Raw genomic sequence first — 20,782 nt, forward strand, 5'->3', positions numbered from 1 at the left:
CCAAGTCCTTGTCCACAGCCGTACAATTGCTTCAAAGGGGGATGAAGAAAGCACTTTAGAGACAGGAGACTGTGGGTGATGAAGCGAGGCAGGGAAAGGGTAGCTGCCGTCTTGGCAAGGGTAGACTGTATAAAGCAAGAGGAGAATGAAGTGCAAAGAAAAAGAAAAGACAAAGGGGGAACTACTCAGGGAGAAAACAGGAAGTGGCCGGGAAGAAGAGAATGTAGAAGTACAGTGAACTGTAAGAAGCAGGAAGTCCTGAAACTGGCAGAGGAAACTGCTTAGAAAAGTGTGGGGGGGGGGGGGGAATCTGGTTCTGCTCAGGAATGAGAAACATCAGGGAGAGCATGGACTTCTGAGGTGATAGAAGAAAAAATAGTGGAAAGTGCTCAGAAAAAAATGGAGAAAAGCAAGAACAGTGGAATGCTGAAGCAGAGATAATAGAAGCTGGTGAGGAGATAGGTGGGCACAGAAGGCAAAGCTAAACTGCTCTTTTTGTTTCTGTATAGCAAGCGAAATGGTTAACCGAGGAAACCATCTTGCTTGCTATAGTGAACCTGCCCTGGGTATTGGGGTTACTAGACTTGCCCAGCTTTCTGTTTCTATATGAAATGAAGGGTTAATGGCAATGGAGCCATCATTATAGCCCTTCAATTATTTGAATGCCTCTTTTTTTATATCAGGGCAACCTATCCCTAAGATGGTGCTAACGTCTCGTAACACAAGCATTTGCAAAGCCAAAAGGTCTTGCGTTGTTCACCAGCCTTTTTGCAATTCTTGTTTTGTTATGGTTTTTATAAACCTTTATAGTTTAGAAAGCTGCCAGGCATTTGTCAATCTAAAAGAAAAACATTGACTAAAGCTAAAAATGCTGTTTGGTCTCAAAAAGGGACACATTACCATAGTACTCTTTGTCACTGAAAGGAACTACTTGTGTGTGCATGTTTTCCGTGTGAAAGGGGCAGCATGCCGGACTCAAAGATAAGTGAGGCAATGGCTCAAGTGGGCCGATACATTGCTCTTGGATGTATGCTCGAGTGGGTCAGAGAAAAATATGAATTATACAACCACTGATAAATGGATACATTGTGGCTGAAAGCTCTATAAAGTGACTATGTCATAAACATCATTTTAGTGAAATCAAAAGGTCTTGGTTAACACAAACCTAAAAAAAAGCGAGTTGTCCTACCATTGGCTGTCAGCCGAAAGAAATTCAAAAATTGAACGAAAAGTGGAGGGTAAGAAGGAAACAAAAGAAAGAAAACAGGAAAGAAATAAGGAAAGAGAAAGAAAGGATTCAAAGAAAGAAGGAAAGAAAGGAAAAAGAGGGAAAGAAGCAACAAAGAAAGGTTCTCGCCGCTAGAGCTTAATGATGAGGAACCCGAGGGGGACTGTTTGCTAGGCAATGTTGTAACCTGCCCGAACGATCTGCCTACACCAGAGGAACTCCTACAGAATGCCATAGTGCCCACTCATAATCTGGTGAAGGCCCTTTTCGAAAAACTTAATATAGTTCAAGAGGAGGTCTTGGTTATAGAGAGAATGATTGAGGCGCTTACAACTTGTCCCCCTCCTATCCTAGATACTATTTCAATAGTTAACCCTGGGGTAAATCTACCGATGGGGAAAAAACCCGACCCCCCCACTATTAGTAAATGGGGACCAAAACCAACAAATAAAACTAGCAAGGATCAACACGTAGATTTGCCACATAAAGGAAACCCTCCTCTACCACAAAGAGTTATCAAAAGATCGTTGGAAAAGGGTGGGTTGATAGAGAGCTCAAGTGTCCGTGAATCCCTGCAGTTTTTAGATAGAACATCGTCAATGAGGCCTCCCCCCAATGAGAACCAAAATAGATATGTCACCAGGCCCTTGGACAACCGATATTCACCAACCCTCGGGTCCATGGGAGGTAACGCAAGAATTCATTCTGGGGTAAATGAGTGGAATAGTATGAAGCACTCTAGTAGCTATAGTACAAGGGATGAAAAGCAAAATGGGCATAGTATTTTTTTAACTAATGTACCGAGATCAACATCTAGCATAAGAGAAGATAAGGACTCCCTTCTTAATAAAGTTACTCATTGGTTCAGAAAGGTAAGGCAATCCGGTCCATTATTAGATCAGACATAAAAAATGTAGAAAGGATCCCTCAAGATACAGGGAACTTAGATGATATAAAGGTATCCTTCTGGTCCAAAGAAATCCCTGAAAATCTAATTATTATGAGTTTAAGATCTCACCTCCTTTTCAAATCAAACATTTGTATTAGACAGTGTAGAACTGAGGGATACGCTAACAACCCCCAATTTGTAAACACACAACCTTGCAGTGACCTAGAGGCAATAGATTGACTATCTCAACCTGTAGATAGACATCCTGAGGTGAATGAAATAGTTCATTCACCCTTACAAGCTAGTCGGTACCTGCAACAAATTGATCAGCCTAAAGCACCCTTGTTAGGTACAAATCCACCAAATGAAAGTAGCCAACTAGTTGTAAGTGACCCTATGGATGTTGTAATTTTTATACCTGATGTTCACCCCCAAGAGACTCAGTGAGGGAATTTGCACTAAACCAAAACACCCCTGAAGCCTCCACACAATCTCTATCCCATCGTAGACTTAAAATTATATCTTGGAACGTAGCCGGACTTATAAGAAAACTGCAAGATCCGGATTGGCAAACATATATTGCTATGTTCGATATTTGTTTGTTTCAGAAATCGTGGGCTAGAGAACCCTTATTTAAAAATGGTTACAGGACTTTTAGTATTGAAGCATGTCAATCGGCTAGAGGGAGACCTTCAGGAGGGCTACTAGTTTGGATAAAGAATGAAATAAATGTCTCTGTAGATATATTATCTACTGGCACTGATGACATTTTGGGTTGTAACTTAACTTTTTAAATAGGTACTGCATGTATATGTTTAATATATATGATAGACCAAGAGACCCATCGAAAGAGTCAGTAGTCCTCACACGATTAGAGGAGGTACTTGATACTGTTCCTTCAAAAGACCTAGTCCTAATTGGCGGCGATTTTAATTGCTGCTACGAGCCCCTACAGAGAGTAAGCTCGGTTATTGAGGAACAAGATCTTGTAATGGGCATTCCCCTATTGGATACAATAGAGATGATGAGACCTACTGTTTCTGCCTTACAGTTGTTTAACTTTACTATTGAAAAGGGATTGAGAGGGTGTAACGGCAGAAGCCAGCGCGACATTTAGAGCTCACACACTTTTTCGAAGGGGGATATCTTCCTCTCGAATTGACTACATCATGATAGGTATTGGCCACTGGGAGCATGTTGAGGGATTTAGGGTAGATAGTGCCAGGAAAGATAGCAATCACTTTTCTTTGTGCCTATAACTCTCAGGGAGTTTTTTTACGTATCATTTTTCATCTGGACCCGCTAGGGTTCCAGATGTAATCCAACCTCAACTTGCTAATAATAGGAGGGCCCTGAAGTGGCCAGCTATTTTGGGCAATGTTGATCTTTTAACATTTGTATATAATACCTTTGCTGATTTTCTATCACAGTACCTAGTGGGGTCACCAAATGGCCCAACGATAACACAAACCCATCAGATGTTGATAGAAACTATCAGGCCCCATTTAACTAAACCAGCTTCTGGAAGTAATAAATCAAAAACCAAGTATGGTTATATTAATCTTTGGTTTGACTCTGGCTGTTCCCTTGCTGAGAGAAACCTATGTAAGGCTCTTGACACCAAAAATATCACATTGATTAGGGAAGCAAGGGCTACTTTCAATAGCGTCCAGAGAGCTGCACGCAGAAAGTGGGAAGATGACTGCTGGGATGAACTGTTATTAGCTTCTAAAAGGAACGATCAATTCCTGTTCTGGAAAATTTAGCAAATGGTTCAAAGGCAGAAAACCCGGTGCAAGATTATCATTTGGATCCTAAGACTTGGTATAATCATTTTGCTCATCTTTATGCACTCCCGGATACTGTTAATGAAGACTCTGTAGCTACGGTTATAGGATTTATGTAATCGAGCCATGTACCTACCCTCCAGTTCTCCTTGTCACAAACAATAAGGGCAATTGTTGCAATAAAATCGTCCAAGGCACCAGGTCCCGACAAGATCCCGGGGATATATTTAAACATGAGCTAGATGTATGGGCCCCTTATATAAATCTTCTCTGCAATAGTATAGCCAACGGCCAGTCTGTCCCTGCTTCATGGAAAGGAGCGGAGATCGTTCCAATCTATAAGAAAGGTTCCAAGAAGGAACCCGCAAATTATAGACCAATCAGTCTTCGAGATATATTACAAAAAGTCTAGGCTAAACATATTCTAGATAGGCTGAAGGATTGGATTGTGGATAACAATGTCCTCTCCTCTTGACAAGCAGGTCTCAGAAAGAAAACTAGTACGATAGACCAGGTTCTGAGACTAATAATTATTGTCTGGAAGTATACAAGGTTGCGCTGTGGGAGTTTGTATGTGGCCTTCATTGATTTGAAGTCCGCTTTGGACTCTATTCCTAGGGAATGTCTTTGGGCTAGTCTTTTGCATTTAGGGGTCCCTAGTAACATTGTATTACAGCGTATTCGATTACATGAGAACACATACGCAAAAGTGCGTTGAGGGAAAGGGGGTGAATTGACAGAGGAGATACCTGTAAAAAGGGGCGTGCGCCAGGGCTGCGTCCTGGCACCAACCCTCTTTCTCCTGTATGTCAATGATATGACTACAGCACTTAAAAAAGCTAGCCACGATTCCCCGAAATTGGGAGGTGAACACATTTGTGCTTTAACTTTTGCCGACGATACCATCCTATTATCTCAAACCCCCAAGGGGACTTAAAAATCTTTTAGACGCACTGGATGGATATTGTAGACAAAAGGGTCTTGAAATCAATCCGATTAAAACTAAATATATGACTATCAGACCGCACAGATGTTTCAATAATACGATGCAGTCAAGTGTAGTTAGCTTGGAACGGGTGACAAATTTAATTTATCTGGGGGTGACCATAAACTCTAAACTTTCCTGGAACCCACAGATTATGAAATCTAAAACTGTTCTTAATCAATATGCTGGCCCAATTGCAAAAAAACTTTTGTCAACATCGTCAAAGGCAGTCACCCCTGCTTTACTAGTCTATAAAGCCAGGGCTCAATCAGCTGCCTTATATGGCTCAGAGTTATGGGGAGGTGGGACTCTTGCCCAGTTAACTTTAGCAGAAAATAAAATTATGAGGAGATTCACTTGACTTGGTAAGAGTATTCTGCATCATTCAGAAACTCTGTCCATCACCATCCCCCTTTTCCAAAATCAGAGATTCACTGCCCTCCCACAAAATACCCCAGGGATACCTCTTATGTTGGATCTGGGCCTTAAAAGGATCGAGCATAGGGCCATATGGATGTCTCTTTCCTATTGGATTAGGGTATAGACAACTGAAGAATTGCAGATATATAGACAGGCAATAAGTGAATTAATTAGTCTTGATACTTCTGTTACATTTCCTTGGTTGATTCATATCCGTACTTGGTTTTTGCGACTGGGTCTGAACAGATATTGGGAGCACCCGGAACAGCTCTCCCCAGACTCAAAAATGCAGTGCAAAACCATTTTTGGGAGTTATATTGATCAAAGTATTGCAGTATGCCCTGGCTATGGATCCCTTACTAATTGGTTTTTAAGTTTCAAAATAAGTCCTTTCTTCGAGCCCTTTATGGATGACATTGAGCCCCTACTAGCCAAAGTAATCTATCTAAAATTTAGATACGGTACACTTCAAATTAGGAAATTTACGTCTAAGTGGGGGAAAAGCGCCGAAGAGGGCAATGATTCTTCTTGCACTGAGTGTGCGGTGGGTAGACAAGAAGACCTAGCTCATGTTTTATTTTTTTGTACTTGTTATGAAATCTCAAGGAGAAAATGGATTCGCATATTGGGTAGGAATTTGGGCATCCGACAGTACGCTGAAATGTTACGCATCCTCAGAACAGATGCCTCTAGGTTGGTCGTATTTGGGTTGAGCAGATTCCTACTAGCGGCCAATTTTATTAGACGAAAACGAGGTTTAAAATTCTGAGACGTGAGGGAATATGCTAACATATGATGCATGGTCTTGCCAAGGAGTTGTCTCCCACTTTTATTTACATCTGCGTACCCATGTGATAAATGCTGTTTAGCTGGATTTCGTAGATGTCTTACTATTTATAATGTATAATGCCTATGATTAATAACGGTTCTAGGAATTATGAATTAATAAGTGTTACTATTGCTTGACTGTAGGTTTGAAAAAAAAATAATCCCAATAGGTTGCTGGAACTTAGAATTAACTGAAAAAGTACTTTATGCTAAGAACTTTAAAAAAAACTGCACTTTATAACTATTGAATCCATTATTGATATTATATTTTATATACATTGTTTTTATCTTATTTATATATCTATTTTAATGTTATCGATGAATTTTACTGCTTTGATGATTCAGTGAATCGAATAAAGATGTTTTTTTCAACAAAGAAAAAAGGAAGAAAGGAAAGAAGTAAAAAGAAATGAAGAAAAAAGAAAGATTAAACATGGAAAGAAAAAAGTGGAAAGAAAACAGAAGGGAAGTAAATAGAAAGGATACAAAAGAAAGAAAGCTACAGAGAAGCAAACAAAGAAAAGGGAAAGTAAGCAACAATTTTAGAAAGAAGTAGAAAGAACGAGAGAAAGGAAGAATTCCCAGATGGATAGAAAAAAGGGAGAAAAAAGGAAAAAGAGGGAAAGCAACTAAGAAGGAAAGGAAGAATGTAATAAAAATAGAAATATATCAAAAAGAAAGAGAAAGACAGCAAAAGGAAAGAACGATTAAAAATGGAAACAGAAAAGAGGAAAGAAAGGGAAGAAAGAAAATAGAAAGTAAAAAATGGAAAGAAAGAAAATAAAAATGGAATGTAATAAGAAGGGAAGAAACAACCAAAAAAGAAAGATTATAAATGGAAAGAAGAAAGGGGAAGCATATAAGGGTTGAAAGATCATAGAAAGTAAAAAAAGTAACAAGAAAAAAGAAGGAAAGCAACACATAAGGAGAGGAGGAAGGACAACAACATACAAGGAAACAAAGAAAAAGGAAGGAAACAAAGAGAAAGGAAAAAACGAATAAAAGGTAGGAAGAAAAATGATCGAAAGGAAAACAAAAAAGAAAAGCAACAAAGAAGGAAAGGAAGAAATAAAAGGAAACAAAGGTGAAAAAAAGAAGAAAGAACAAAAAAGCAAAAAAAGGTAGAAGAAAGAAACAAAGAAAAAATTCGAAAGAACGAGAATTCAAGGATGGGGTGAAAAAAGGAAAGGAAAGAAAAGAAGAAAAGGAAATCAACAAAGATTCAAAATGGAAAGGAAAGAAAAGAAGAAAAGAAAAAACAGGTAGAAAAAGGAAAAGAAAGAGGGAATGTAGGAAAGCAAAAAGAGAAAAGCAACAAAGAAGGAAAGAAAAAAGAACAGAAGACAGAAAAAGAAGAAAGAGGACAGAAAAATATGGACATTCAAAAGAAAGATAAAAGAAAGAAGGAAGAAAGCAAAACAACGAAAAAAGAAGAAAAGTAAGAAAATAGAAAGGGAAGAATGGGAGAAAAAAGAAAGGAAGGAAAGAAAGGGAGAAAAACAAAGGAAGGAAGGAAAAAAAATTAAACAAGGAAAAAAGAATAAAAAATGGAAGAAAGAAAAAGCAAAGAGAAGAAAAGAAAGAAGGATAGAAAGGAAAAAGGAAAGAAATACAATAAAGAAGGAAAGAGGTAAAGCAGCAAAGTAGGAAAAAAAGAAAGTAAAGAATTAGGAAAGAAAGAAGGATAGAAAGAAAAAAGAAAAAAGATGAAAAGGAAGTAAGAAATGAAAGAACAAAAGAGGAAACAAGAAGCAAAGTAACTAAGAAAGAGGAAGAAAAAGAAAGGAAGAAGCAAAAGAAAGAAAGAAAAAGAAAAAAGAACAAAATGAAAAGTAAGAAATGAAAAAAAAAATGTAAGGAAGGAAAAATGCAACAGAGAAAGAAATTAAGTATGAATGAAAGAAAAAAGTGTAACTTTTTCTTCCTGGGCTACGTTTAATACTGAGCAATTAGTGAAATGGAGTCCAGAATAAATGAGTTCTGAATAATTTTCCACTTATGAAATCACATGATTAATATTGAAGCTCTTGGTCTGTGTAAAAAAGCATGGTAAAAAGAGGATCACTTAATACAGAACAGTTTCAAATGGACACAATCTTATGCTGTGAAACACCAGAAGACCGATAAACAAAGGACAAGCCAAAGGGAATTTACAACAGCACTGGCAGGAGACAGGAATTGATAATGCGTGGAGGGTGGCCTGTGCTCACATCTAGTATAAAATATTCTTCTTTCACCTCAGGCGCTAAACACAGGCAATATTGAAGTAATTATGAAGAGAAAACAGAAAAACACAGGAACTGAAGGGAACTAACTTGTGTGCGGATGTGTTCATTGTGAGAGAACAAAATGCAGTCACTCAAAGTGACGTTTAGAGGCTGAAGTATAGGCTGACCCATTGCGCCATGCTGTATGCTCTAGTGGGTGAAAGTAAAATGTGAATGACACAACAACAGACCAATGGATGAAGAGAGGTGGCTGAAACCGTTTAAGTATATTCTGCATTTAGTCTGCTGCTGATAAATTTTTTAATTCTGGACCTTCCCACCCACATAATCTACTAGTGTCAAAGAATGCAGAGGTCTTCACTAATCTACTGGAAATGGCTAATATAATCCCTGAAAGCCCATAGTTTACTGCACAGGAATGCTTTTAAATCTGGACTCTCCATATATTCTACAGGTGATGAATGCTTTAATTTAATTCTGGGCACTATATGTAATCTACTACTGGGAATGAAAGATGAGGACTCCACTGATCCAATGGACTTTAATCTTTTCACTCTGAAGAATCCACATAATCTATTGGAACAGAAAGGTGTAATTCTAGAGATTTCACAAAGTGTACTGTGGGTGGGAGCCACTTTCTGATGATGCTAGCTAACATTCTGTGGGGTTAATGTTTTATTGCTCAGAACTGCAGTTAACCAATTAGAACATTAATATGCACTTCCTCAGCAGCACTGGGAGAGTCCTATGTTACAACTAGTAGTCATGCATGTGCGGTGGGAGCTGCACATGGAACATCTCGCCCTTTTAAGTATCTGACCTCTCAAACTCCTTGGTCTTGGTGTACTCCGGCACCCCTTTGCTAATGACAATCAGGAAGTCCTGGGTCAGTACAAACGGGACGCGCTCCCTCTTGTAGCCAAACTTCTTCTTCTTGTGGTCCAGGAAGTGGCCAAAATCGATGTGGAAGAGCTGGTGGGAGGCGGAGACAAACAGGTGTTTATGGGTTAGGTAGAATGCTTGAGACCGTCCTCCAAGTATTTAAACATACCATACTTGGCACCAACCTATCCTCAGAAACAAAGTGTGTATGCAGGAGTCCACTCACTCAAGTGACTCAATATGCTTGGGTAGCTTCCAACACTTCAGTGCATGCTGGTATTCCATGACTTTGTAATTTATCACACAACTTCATTTATATATCAAGTAAAAATAAGAAAGAGGGAAGAAGTTTACAGCAGCTTTAAAAACATACTTTTCCCATGATCACAAAGCAAGGTATGCACCCGCCAGTCCTTCATTGACAAATACATATCAGGAAAAAGGCATGAGTGATAATGCAAATTTCAAAATTGAACGCCAACTTTACAAATGAATATTATCCATCGCTTATCATTTATCGTCAATGAATGGAGTTCATATTGCAGACAAGGATGGTGCTGCATGGATGCAAAGATCATCATTATCCTACAGGTCAAATTAGCTCAAGTTTAGGAAGTGAGTGGTGGGAAATGCACTACATAAGTTTGGTTGTTCCATAGGAAGACTGCAAATTTCAGCATTGAGGAGACTCACAAAACACGCTTAGAAGAATGCTCCATCGAGCCGCTTCACCCCATAAGCCTTCGAGTTGTGTGTGGACTGGAAGGCTATTCATGGTTTTGTTTCCATTTAGCTGTCAAATTAAATCAATTTTCGACGCCACACTGGGATATTATACTCCTAAATGGCGGGTGGAGACCGAGGGTGGTAAATGTCAGAGTGTCGGGTGCTAAACTGTGGGATCCTGTTCCCTCCTCTTTGTACCATTCTACTGAGTGGTTTTATCTATAAAATTAAATTGAAAAGCCAACTCTTGAACTGTAGGTCTAAGATTCATTCCATCGGTGGTCTTGATATCCAGATTGAGATGCAACATTTACGGCATCATTTGGGTGACATTTTGTATTTCTGCTATGTTGGCGCCTTGAAGCTGGACTTTCATTGATAGACAGGCCAATGGGTGATGACCCTGCATTTCAAAAGAACTCTACTTTCAACCGTGAGCCAACACTTGCCCTTGCTAAAGAGTAGTTGTTTACCCTCTCAAGTAGCTGAACTACTACATATTGCAACACTGGGCTTACCCAGTAGCTCGTACTTTACATGTTATCAAGAGGTTTACGTCTGAATAGTGACACTTTGCCTCTACAGTACCGGGGTCTTGTCCACCATTCACAACACCTCATACGGATACATAAGCAAACGCAGGTCTCGCGCGTGTCCAGCACAGGTCTCAGATACCTGGACGCTCCACAGTCTTTTAATCGGAGCCGCTCTGTCTGAAACCACCTCCACAGGTCGGATCCTGAAGCGAGGCATAACAAGGAGAAACAAGCACTGGCAAAGCCCATAGGTCTGCCCTTGGAAAGTGTGCAATGTGTTTATTTATTTTTGTCTTCAAACATGTAATATGCAAAATAAAAAAAGGGCAGAAATATAACAATAAATGAGTGCCCCAGTAACTAAGGCACACCAGCCCTGGCACTGAAGTGCACTTCCTTTTAAGCAGCTATAGGACACTGTTTGTTGTGGGGGCGCCACTGGGCCTCAACCCTGGGGAGTCAGGCCATTTGTCCCTGGTGCCCTGAGGTCCATCCTACTGCAGCTCTTGACTGGGCCAAGTACAAGCCTTTGTGCACTTGACTCTCAGGATAGCAAGGGTGAGCCGTGAGAGGCTTCTCAGGGAGATAGTATGGGAAGCAAGCGGTCATAACTCAACAGTCAGTCGACTGATACAATAACATATTGTTCAGTTCAGTGCTTATCTATCGAATAAAATAAAGTATTTAATGGCACAGCATCACCTAATGCTACACAACACAATTAGGAGCATGTGACACAAGACTGAAATCCTGTTTGCGATCTTGAGGCGCTACAACCGTTGGTAAACTCCCTTCAGATTGCATCTTCCTGTATCTGTAGTCCCTGGCGTCTAATCTGGGATACAGTGCTGATTAACACACAGATGTTGTTCACTCACCCAAACCAAAGGCATATACATTCCCAACAGTTCAGTTATCTTTTCACTTCTTGTGTTTATTCGTAAAAAGTCTTGTTTGCGCTGTAGACCTCTGTCTTATGCTCAGTCTCTCCTTCTCGCATAGTTCCCAAGCTCTGTGGTTACCTGCATCTGGGCGTTGCAGTCTGGTTGCGCGGGGAACGGACATGTGCTGCGTTACTGCTCCTGCGGCAGTGGCTTCATCGCAACGACTCGCTGTGGTAGCTCTATGCGTCGAGAATGGAAACCTCCATTGGCTGGGCGCTGTTACATAAGGTGTGGCACTGGGCTGACCTCAACTTTGCAGAGGACTTAGACGGTTGAAACCCCTGGTTCGATCAGGGCGCTCTCCTTGATGTTGAGGGAGCACTCCGACTCCAATGATTGCCGCACCAGTCTCTCAGTCATGGCAAACTGCTGATCACTTGGATTCTTGATTTTTGCAAAGGGATTGATGAGGTTCAGGACCAGCACTGTTTAGGGAGACCAGGAAGCCCTTCCACAGATTGATCGCGCCGGGGTTCGCACCTCGGCTTCCAAACTCACTATTCCCTGCACCAGCAACACGCGGTGTTTCTCCTCCTGGCCAGTCTCTTCTCCTGCAGGGTCAGGACACTCCTTCCCTCTTTCCGCAGGCAGGCTTCTAGGCTCTAGACAGGGACTCTGCTCCTTCAGCAGAAAGTGCAGCTTCAAGCTTCCACCTCTGGGAGACTGGCTGTCGTGCAGACACCAGCCCTGCTCACCCAGCCCTCCTTCGAGTACTCTATGGAGCCCTCCCTTCCTAGGTTATGAAGAACTTGGCACTGAAACAAAGTGGGTGGCTTGGATTCCACTCTTTGACACATTTTCCAGCCAGGAGGTGTGGATCAAAGGTTGCAGGTTCCAGAATAAGTCTGGGTTGGTTCTTCTTCTAATGCCAGTTTCTGGCTGCTCCTTAGACACAACCTCGAAGGTGAGGACTCCCACCGCAGGTACCAATGATGCGGCTTCCAAGCAGGGTATGTAACACATGGGTGCAATGAAGTGAGATCTCTGCACCTGGCTGTCACCGCCTTCCTGAAGCAGTAATCAGGGACAGACAAAAGAACATGAACTTTCTCACCCTGAATATCAGGAAGTGCAGGCTTGACCCTTACATTTAAGAAATACTGGTGTTCAGGAAGAACTAGCCTGCAGCCTTTTGCTAACAAGGCCCTCTGCACATTTCCAAGGCTTGTCCACCATGGTCTGGAGAAGCTGCATCTACCATTCATCTTGTGCAAGGTAAAGTAGGGATTAAACAAAATGGATTCCACTGGTGCCAGTACCCCGACTCTCACCAAACATGTTCAACACACACTGCACACACACATGCACTCGACATGCACACAAAATCCAACTGGGGTTCATAGACCGCAGAACTTCAGATGAGAAGACAGTAGACACAACTGCCATTTTTAGGTTTCGCCTCGCCGAAAGGCTGCGCAGCAGACTTTCTGCGCAAGGCGAAAGCTTATGTCTAGAGATGTGTACTCATGTCCCGCCCCTCTGTTCCATTGGCTAGCTCCATAAATGGAGGCTAGCCATTGGAACAGAGATCTGTCCGTCAATTGCGGAGCAGATTCGGGGGCGTTCCGGCCATTTTTACTCATCCTGCCCCTTTGACAACGTCATGCGGCCGTGGGCGGGGTTTATTTTTTTTTGTCGTCCATGTTTGTTTTGGCCATTCCGCGGCCGACCGCCGCCGGAGGAAGTCCAGGTGAGTGCTTGTTTTCCTTGCCCTGCCGCTGCCTCGGAAAAACTTCCTCACCTTGTTCATGTTGCCGAGGTTCCGGGCGGGACGGCTGCCACCTCCGCCTGGGCGCTAGAAAGGAGCCGTGGTGCCGAGGCTCAGATGATGCCGCTCCCGGGCATTACCTGCATGGCACTCCACGGGCTGGACATCAGCTCGCCGCTCCCATCCCCTCAACGCCATCAGGGCTCCATCCGCCAACGACTCACAGCCCGTGTCACCTCTTCTGACTAAAACAAACACGGAGAAACTGCCTCGTGTACACGCGGCGGTGTTTGGCGTCCCCACACGTTGCTTCCGCAATGACGGAAAAGGTTGCTTTTCTCCCCTCCCAACTTTCTTCGCCCGTTGTGTAACTTTACACCGCCGCCCGTACGTAAGGAGCTCTGTGAGTGTGGGAGCCAGTGACCTCGGCGCTGCTCCCCCCCATGCATGAAAGCTTCCAGCAGCATCTGGGACTCAGAGGTTACCTCCTGCTGCCAGGTCAGGTGGACTTAACCCTTTGAATTTACACATGTCCCGTTCGCTCACAGCACTTTTTCCGTGAACGAAGTGGTACTGTACACGTGTCTCTCTGTTAAGCTTCCCAACGCAGTTCTGGAAACGTCTGCTAGAGATATACTTTTTAAAAACTGAAAGCTAAAAGAAAAGCAAAAGGTGCACTGCGCCTGAAGCACTAGTTTGTTATGTTGAAGCTCGCGGCGCGGCTCCCATTTTTTTCATATAGTGTGCGTGTTCCGCATTTTTTTTAAATTTCATTTCACCAATGCTTGTTTCACAGGCCACCGTGCCCCCCGAGACTTAGAGGTGGCCCCGCCTCCGGTTCTCACACTCGGCCGGAAGGCCACATAGCCTCCTCCCAGCTGGGCCGCTGCCGAAGTCCTGCTCTTGCCCGGCGGCAGCCTCTCTTTCATCACTGGCCACCCGGGGGCCTCCCATGCTTGTGCGGCCTCGAACAGCCCTGCACTTCCCACATTCAGGGAAAGCAGCCGCCGGCAGCAGGCTCGCTTTACAGGAGGTCCTCCACCGACCCGCAGCTCTGCTCTCGTTCCAGTGACCCCAAGGACGGCAGGAGCTGTTTCCTCGGGATCGTAGGCCGCCACACGTTGGGTGCAGGGTAGTTGCCCACAGAGGCCCTTCAGGTGCACGAGGGGGGCTCAGTTGGTGTCTGTGTGCCTCTCACGACTGTGGAAACAGCGTGGGAGGCAGGCTAGTTTCCAATTCCTCTACTCATGGGGAAACCTGATGTGCAGGCTGAGGGTGCTGGTGGTGGCTTCCCTTAATACAGATGCAGGCATCACGCTGGGAAGGTGCTCTTCTTCCATACCCCTCCTTTTCTTACAGTGGGGCCATCACCTGCAGATTTCCCTGTGCCGCTTGCTGCTGGAGTGCCCACCGCCGACCATCTCGCGCTGTGGACCATCCACTGTCACCAGGCTGCAGGCGGTGTCCCTCATGTCAGCTGCTGCAGAGACGGTCCCCTACGGCCTACGTGCTCCCTCGTAGTTAACAATCGTTTCAGCATTAATAACAATGGATCACAAGAAAGCCAAACTGTGTTCACTAATAAAATGTAATACCGGAATGCCCCCACTTGTCTTTCCTTCGCCTGAACTGACGGTTTGCTTTTATCCTATTTACATGCCTTTATAATTTCTCTTTTTTACTAATGACAGCATTAATTCTTTTCATCACCTTATCTTACCGGGTCTTTGTCCCCTTGGATGTTATCACTCGGATGATACCTGCCGCTTTTCACGTTAGGTTACAGATCCATTTATTTTTTAAAGAGAAGGTTTTACATGGTAAATATTGAATTGATATCTGTTTGTTTTAAAAAGTGGTTAACAACATTAAAACTGGGACTTCTCTCTAAATAAAAAAACCGTAAACCTCCAGTGTGTCACAGCTGCAATATGGTTAGCTCGTTTCTAAGCACACAATATTTTGGCAAACAAGGAGGCCTACAGAGAGTTACAATGAATATGGTCTGGGACCACTAGATCACCAGGACTCTAGTGCGCACTTACTAAATAAAATTTTTCAAACTGAAAAGTTTGAAAAATTTTATTTAGTAAGTGCGCACTAGAGTCATGGTGATCTAGTGGTCCCAGGCCATATTCATTGTTCCATTGGAGTTCAGCAGGCACCAATCTAGTGCAGCACACGTACCGTGCAAGTGGTTTAGTTGGACAGCAGAGTGCAATACCTCCAACCATTTATACAGAGAGTTACGGCATTTTGCAGAGGATCACACTGTTTGGTTGATTCATGCGTGCCGAGATTCAATGTTAATTAAATCGTCGCGTTCTTCAGTTCAAGCATTTTTCAGCATAGTCTGAGCACGAAAACTTCACACTAATACCCAGCAGCGAGAAACCCAAGAGTTAAACAGAAGCAAAATGTATCCCCCATCTCTCCTCTCATAATGCCAGGGGCCTGGCGAATGTGTTACTAATATGCACAAGCAATTACTGCCGCAGCTTCCTGCCTGGCTTCCCTCAGTTTATTGTCCCAGGCAAGGTCAACAGTCAAGGGAGCAGGCAGAGAACGAAGTGACTTCCCACTTTGATCTTTACCTGCTATGCGACCCACACCAGAAGAATTCCGTTCACAGTGGCATCCTTCCAGTCATCTATCCGTCCATTCTTTGTGGTGCATCTACCTATTCATTCTTTCACTATTTCATGCAGCTATCGGTGCGCAGTTCTATCTATCCATCACTCGCTCACTAATTTATCCATCCAGTCATCCTTTTAGGCATTCATCTATTCACCCACTCGTCCTTTATCATTTCTTTAATTTATCCATCTAGCCTTTCTGCCTCCCCTCACCCATCCATTCATCTACCCGTTCACACATTCACACATTTATCCATACATACACACTCCAGGCCATTTATCTTTCCTTTTACCCATCTATCCATCCATCCATCCGTTCACCCATTGATTACCTCACCCTTCAATCCATCTTTTCTTTCATGCATCCCTCTGGGCTTTCACCGTTCTAATTTTCCATTCATTCATCCATCCTTTCACGTTTCCATCCATCATTACATCTGTCCTTTCACTCTTCCATTGAACCACACTTTAGCCTTTCCTTCTTTTCACCTTTACTTCTTTTCCCCATTGTTGAAAACATTTTTCCTTCACAGATTCTCGCTCTTTTTTTTCCCTTTTTAGGTTTCGCCTGGCGAACAGCCGCGGAGCTCCGGGTGTGTGTGTGTGTGTGGGGGGGGCTCTGGGTGTGTGTGTGGTAGTAATTGCTGTCTGCGGAGCTCGTCCGTAGGGTTCAATAGGTCTCACATTTGCGAGAGATTAAGCTAATGGCAATGTAAATGACAATGCCATTTATTTATCTGTTTTCAAAACCAACACATAAATACAAATTTTGTCATTTACAATGCCAATAGCTCAAACTTTTCCAAAGGCGAAACCATTGCATTGTAAATGCTTGTTTCAGTAGGGCTTCGTGCAAAATTTTCCTGTTGTCGATGTTCTTATTTGTGACATTTCAATGCCTTATGTTTGGCACTTTAAGTGATATCCTAATGCTGTAGAAAAAACTAGTCGCACCAATGTGACAAAAAAATTATCAATCACGGTTTGTGAAGCTAGTGGGCTAAAAATGCCATAAGAGAGATCCGGCTCTCTTGACATGCTTATGCCAGGCCACTAACCTACTGCCATTTCTGAAATGGAGACATTTACAGCACCAGATGAAAAATAAGTCATGTATATGGAACATTTAAATTTCATCTCGAATTCTAGGTTTTGAAATAATTTACCAATAAGAATAAATTTAAAGCATGTCTTAGTTTGCAGGAGTGTGAGATTATTACTCTCAGGCCTGACCAATTTGAAATGTGATGTTTTCCAAGTTTCATAGCACCCCATGACTAATAATTTCAGCAGCAAAACCCGGAACTTTTCAAAGGAAGCGTGTTAGTCAGAAGCCTAACCTCATGCAGCTCAGGTTTAACTAATCCTACAAACTCAACCCTCAGCAGTAAATCGAGTTCTCTGGCTGTCTACACAGCAGAACTATTAATAAAATCAACAATGCATACCAATGAAAGTAAAAAGATTGAAAAACAATTGAGCTACTGATGTGCACAGTAGATGTGTTAGTGACATCATCATTAGGAGCCCAATAAAAACACCAGGAACTGAAGAGCCTTGGAGGTCCAGCTCACAAAGTACCATTCAAAATTGAAAATCAATAGTCTTAGTAATTCCTCCAGGTCACCCGTGCCAGCATCTTTTTGGGGGAAAGGATGCCTCCAGGGCAGAGCACCAGCACGTTCAGACGTCATTTCATGGTTCGCATGAAGAGTCCATGACCGCCGCCTTTCTCTCCTGCTCAACTAATCTGCGGGGCAATTGTTAGAGCCCCGGAGGAAGTCATATTTATAGAAAAAGGGTTAGTCTAACCCGAGATGCGTTAGGCGTGCCGGCATGAACAGACCACACCGACACAGAGAGAAAGACCTGGACACATGAATGATACAAAATAACTGCACCACCATGATGTCACTGACCCAGGGCATGGGTAGCAGTCCTACACCCGCTCTGAGGGCAAGCTCTGTGACCCTTCCAGGGCACAGGGCAGGTTTTGGACTCTCATTACCAGAGACAGGCCTAGGCCTCTGTGTACTCTAGGCTAGCGCAGTCCTGCCAAGCGTCACGCAACAGGTGTGACACTCACGCATTTCAGTGCGGTGATCCGCATCACCGCACTGAAATGCATTGTCACGCATTTTGCCACCACCTGCCAGGTACGCCACCAACGGGAACCAAGAATGCGGCGCCGCCCGACGCAGCTCGGGGCTTAATCAGACTAACACACACACACTGCAGGGGGGGAGGGGCTGCCCTCTCAGCAGTCGATACTGCTGTCAATCACCATGGGGGCCGGGATTAAAAGAGTGCCGTCACGTCCGGAGGAAGTAGGCAGAAACGGCGGGGAATGATCTGAGTGCAGCAGGGAGGACGCAGGAGACTCAGACTCGATGAAGGAGATGTGGTTTCTGCGTGCTCTTCACCGTGATGTGGAGGTAGTGCTAACTGGCTATTACTGAGACATAGCAGCCCAGTCTGACAGGTTTTGTTTTGCACTTAAGACACGGCTTGGAGCGGAGGTTACGTGATGTAGTGCTGCCTGAGTTACCTTGTGGGAGGCGCTGGGCTTCTTTGCTCTAATCATTAAGGCGCAGCAGTGTCCACCGCGTGGCTCAGCTCTCTGTCTGAGCAGCTGCAGGAAATTTGACCCCGGCGGTGCTGCTTAGAATTCAATTGCGGATAGGTAGAGTGATCGACTGTCCTTGTAGGACTCACTGACTGAGGAGGCGGAGGGCAGACGGTCTCTCTCAGTCTGAGACTACCTCGCAGTGCAGAGGCGCTGCAACAAGTCAAGTTGCAGTAGGAGAGACAGAGGGGTGCAATGCAGCTACCCGAATGTGTGTCTTGAATTATTTACATTACAGAAATAATTCCTTCCGGCAGCTGCTTGCAGTCAGTGGGCGCGGTACCCGTGTTACAGAAGAACTCGCTGTAATGCTCAGAGGTAGTGTGAAAAAGCCGAGGCTTGGCACATGCTGAGAGACCCGCAGGAGGTGACTCTCCCTGCTTTACTGGCACACTGAAAGAGCAATCAGCAGCTCACTGACAAGGCATTGGTTCATTTGCATGTCAGAGGCTCATATTTAGAATCGGAAACACCTTGGTTCAAAACACAAACAGCCGGCCATCAGCACAAGGCAGCACACCAACTCACGTCTAAAGAAAGGAGAATATATAGATCAGCTGTGTCTTTCCCCTATTAAAAAACGCAGAGTAAAAGACAAAAACATATTCACTTTTATTTCGCACCAAATCAGGCAATATATTTTAAACAATGCACACCTGTCAAATTACTAGAAATTTTCGGGTGTCATGAAAGATTTGTTTTTAACACTAGCAAAATATGCATCACACCCGCAGATGCACTGGCAGGCCTGCCCGTCAGTTTAATTTGATGAGAAACGCTTCTCTTGTGGCTGTGAGAGAGCTCTCACTTGCACAGCACTATGAGTTAGCGAAAGCGAACTGTCACTTCATTGTTTTTGTATTTGTAACAGCACCACTAACCACCAAGCGACAGGCTGATACAGTGCCCACACCACAGCACCCCAGTACAGTGAGTAGGTTTGTATAGCAGTGTTGCACTTGCAGGCTTCAGTAAAAGCCCCGATACATAGCTGTTGACTCACTATCAGGCACTACATGCTGCTTTCAATACCAGAGTTTCAAACTGTGGTGGACTTCTTATTGTCTTTGCCTATGTAGCTCAAGGGAAGCATTCAAGGAGGAAAATGCGTTTTGAGAAGCACCAAAGAGACTGTACTTGCTGCACGAACCTCATGCAACAGAGCATGACTTTCAATGCATTCCATGCAGGAACAGCGTAATTTGAAGTATACACATATGTTTGCCCTAGAGTGCATTGCTACCCCGTATGTATATGTTTTCATTGCGTATCTCGAGAGTATCAGCAGTTGTGGAGGTGGACACTTTCTGTCCAATGGCTACCTGTGTTCTTGTTTAAGGAAGTATATATTTTCAGTTAAATCCTGCATTCGTTTAAGTAGATCCTACACCGTCTCGTGAAGTTTATGCTGCCATGTAGACCTGCATATCAATGGGATCATCTTCTGAGCCGCTGCAGTGCCTGCCTGCCCTCTGATACTGAGAACTGTGGTCGTGCAGTCTGCCTCCGATGAGTGCCATTCCATTTCTGGTGCTTTGCAGCAGTTTTTAGACTTTGTTATAGTTTCTTGTTGTTCAAATGGGTGTAATTTCTGATATTTATAGGTTTCCCCATTCTTCATTCCTTGATTTTGCTCGCAAGAAAGTGTCACTCATAGTCGTTGAAATGTCACTCATAATTACACTGAAATTATTGAAATGTCACACATGGCAATCTGAAACCTTGGCAGCTATGCTAGCGTGACACTAGGGTGTCAACTGTAGTATCCTGCGAGACACGTTCTAGTGTCCCGCAGGAAGTTGTCATGCCAGCCACTCCCTCGAGGGCTGGGCACACTGCACCCTGACACCCATCCATCACGGGTGTCACGAGTGACGTGACCCCGCCAATAAAAGGGCCCGGGTGCACGTGCTCGTGGCCAGTTTACTGCACCGCAACCCCTGGTGTCTGTGTCCTTCCTTGCCATCATGTGGGCCTGAGGCCCGACACCACATTGGCGACGAGGCGGGTAGCTAACCCCGCATGCTTTCCGTTTTGCTTTCGGCGTTTTCTCGTGGGGGAGGAAATAAAGGGCCACCCTGTGCATGAGCCAGCATCATGGGGAAAACCCAGATAGACGCCTGCGCACGGCCGTCCTTACAGCCCTAATGCTGGCCAGCCCGACAGCAAAAGGTCAGTGACCCAGAGAGCAGACGGACGGAGAAAAGATTGCCGCAGCCAGCACTGCGCGAGAAGCGTCTGAGCCTCTGACCCTCGAAGCACCCCGTCCGTACCCTGAGGCGGTCACAGGCTGTGCTCGCCCGCCGTGCCTACACTGAAGGCACAGGGAGAAAGGTTGCAAAGTGACCAAATTGCACCC

At 43.9% G+C, this 20,782-nt stretch overlaps 1 protein-coding gene across 3 annotated transcripts in view; it reads right to left on the bottom strand.

Moving 5' to 3' along the window:
- Positions 1-20,782, bottom strand: part of LOC144799602 (phosphatidylinositol 4,5-bisphosphate 3-kinase catalytic subunit alpha isoform-like) — a 308,439-nt gene that overhangs the window by 5,619 nt on the left and 282,038 nt on the right. For all 3 annotated transcript variants that reach the window (XM_078671001.1, XM_078670999.1, XM_078671000.1), the window contains one exon: positions 9,186-9,337. In XM_078671001.1, coding sequence (XP_078527127.1) covers positions 9,186-9,337 — 152 coding nt within the window. The remainder of the gene's footprint in view (positions 1-9,185; positions 9,338-20,782) is intronic.

This window comes from Lissotriton helveticus, chromosome 12, assembly GCF_964261635.1.
Source record: "Lissotriton helveticus chromosome 12, aLisHel1.1, whole genome shotgun sequence".
Lineage (NCBI taxonomy): Eukaryota > Metazoa > Chordata > Amphibia > Caudata > Salamandridae > Lissotriton > Lissotriton helveticus.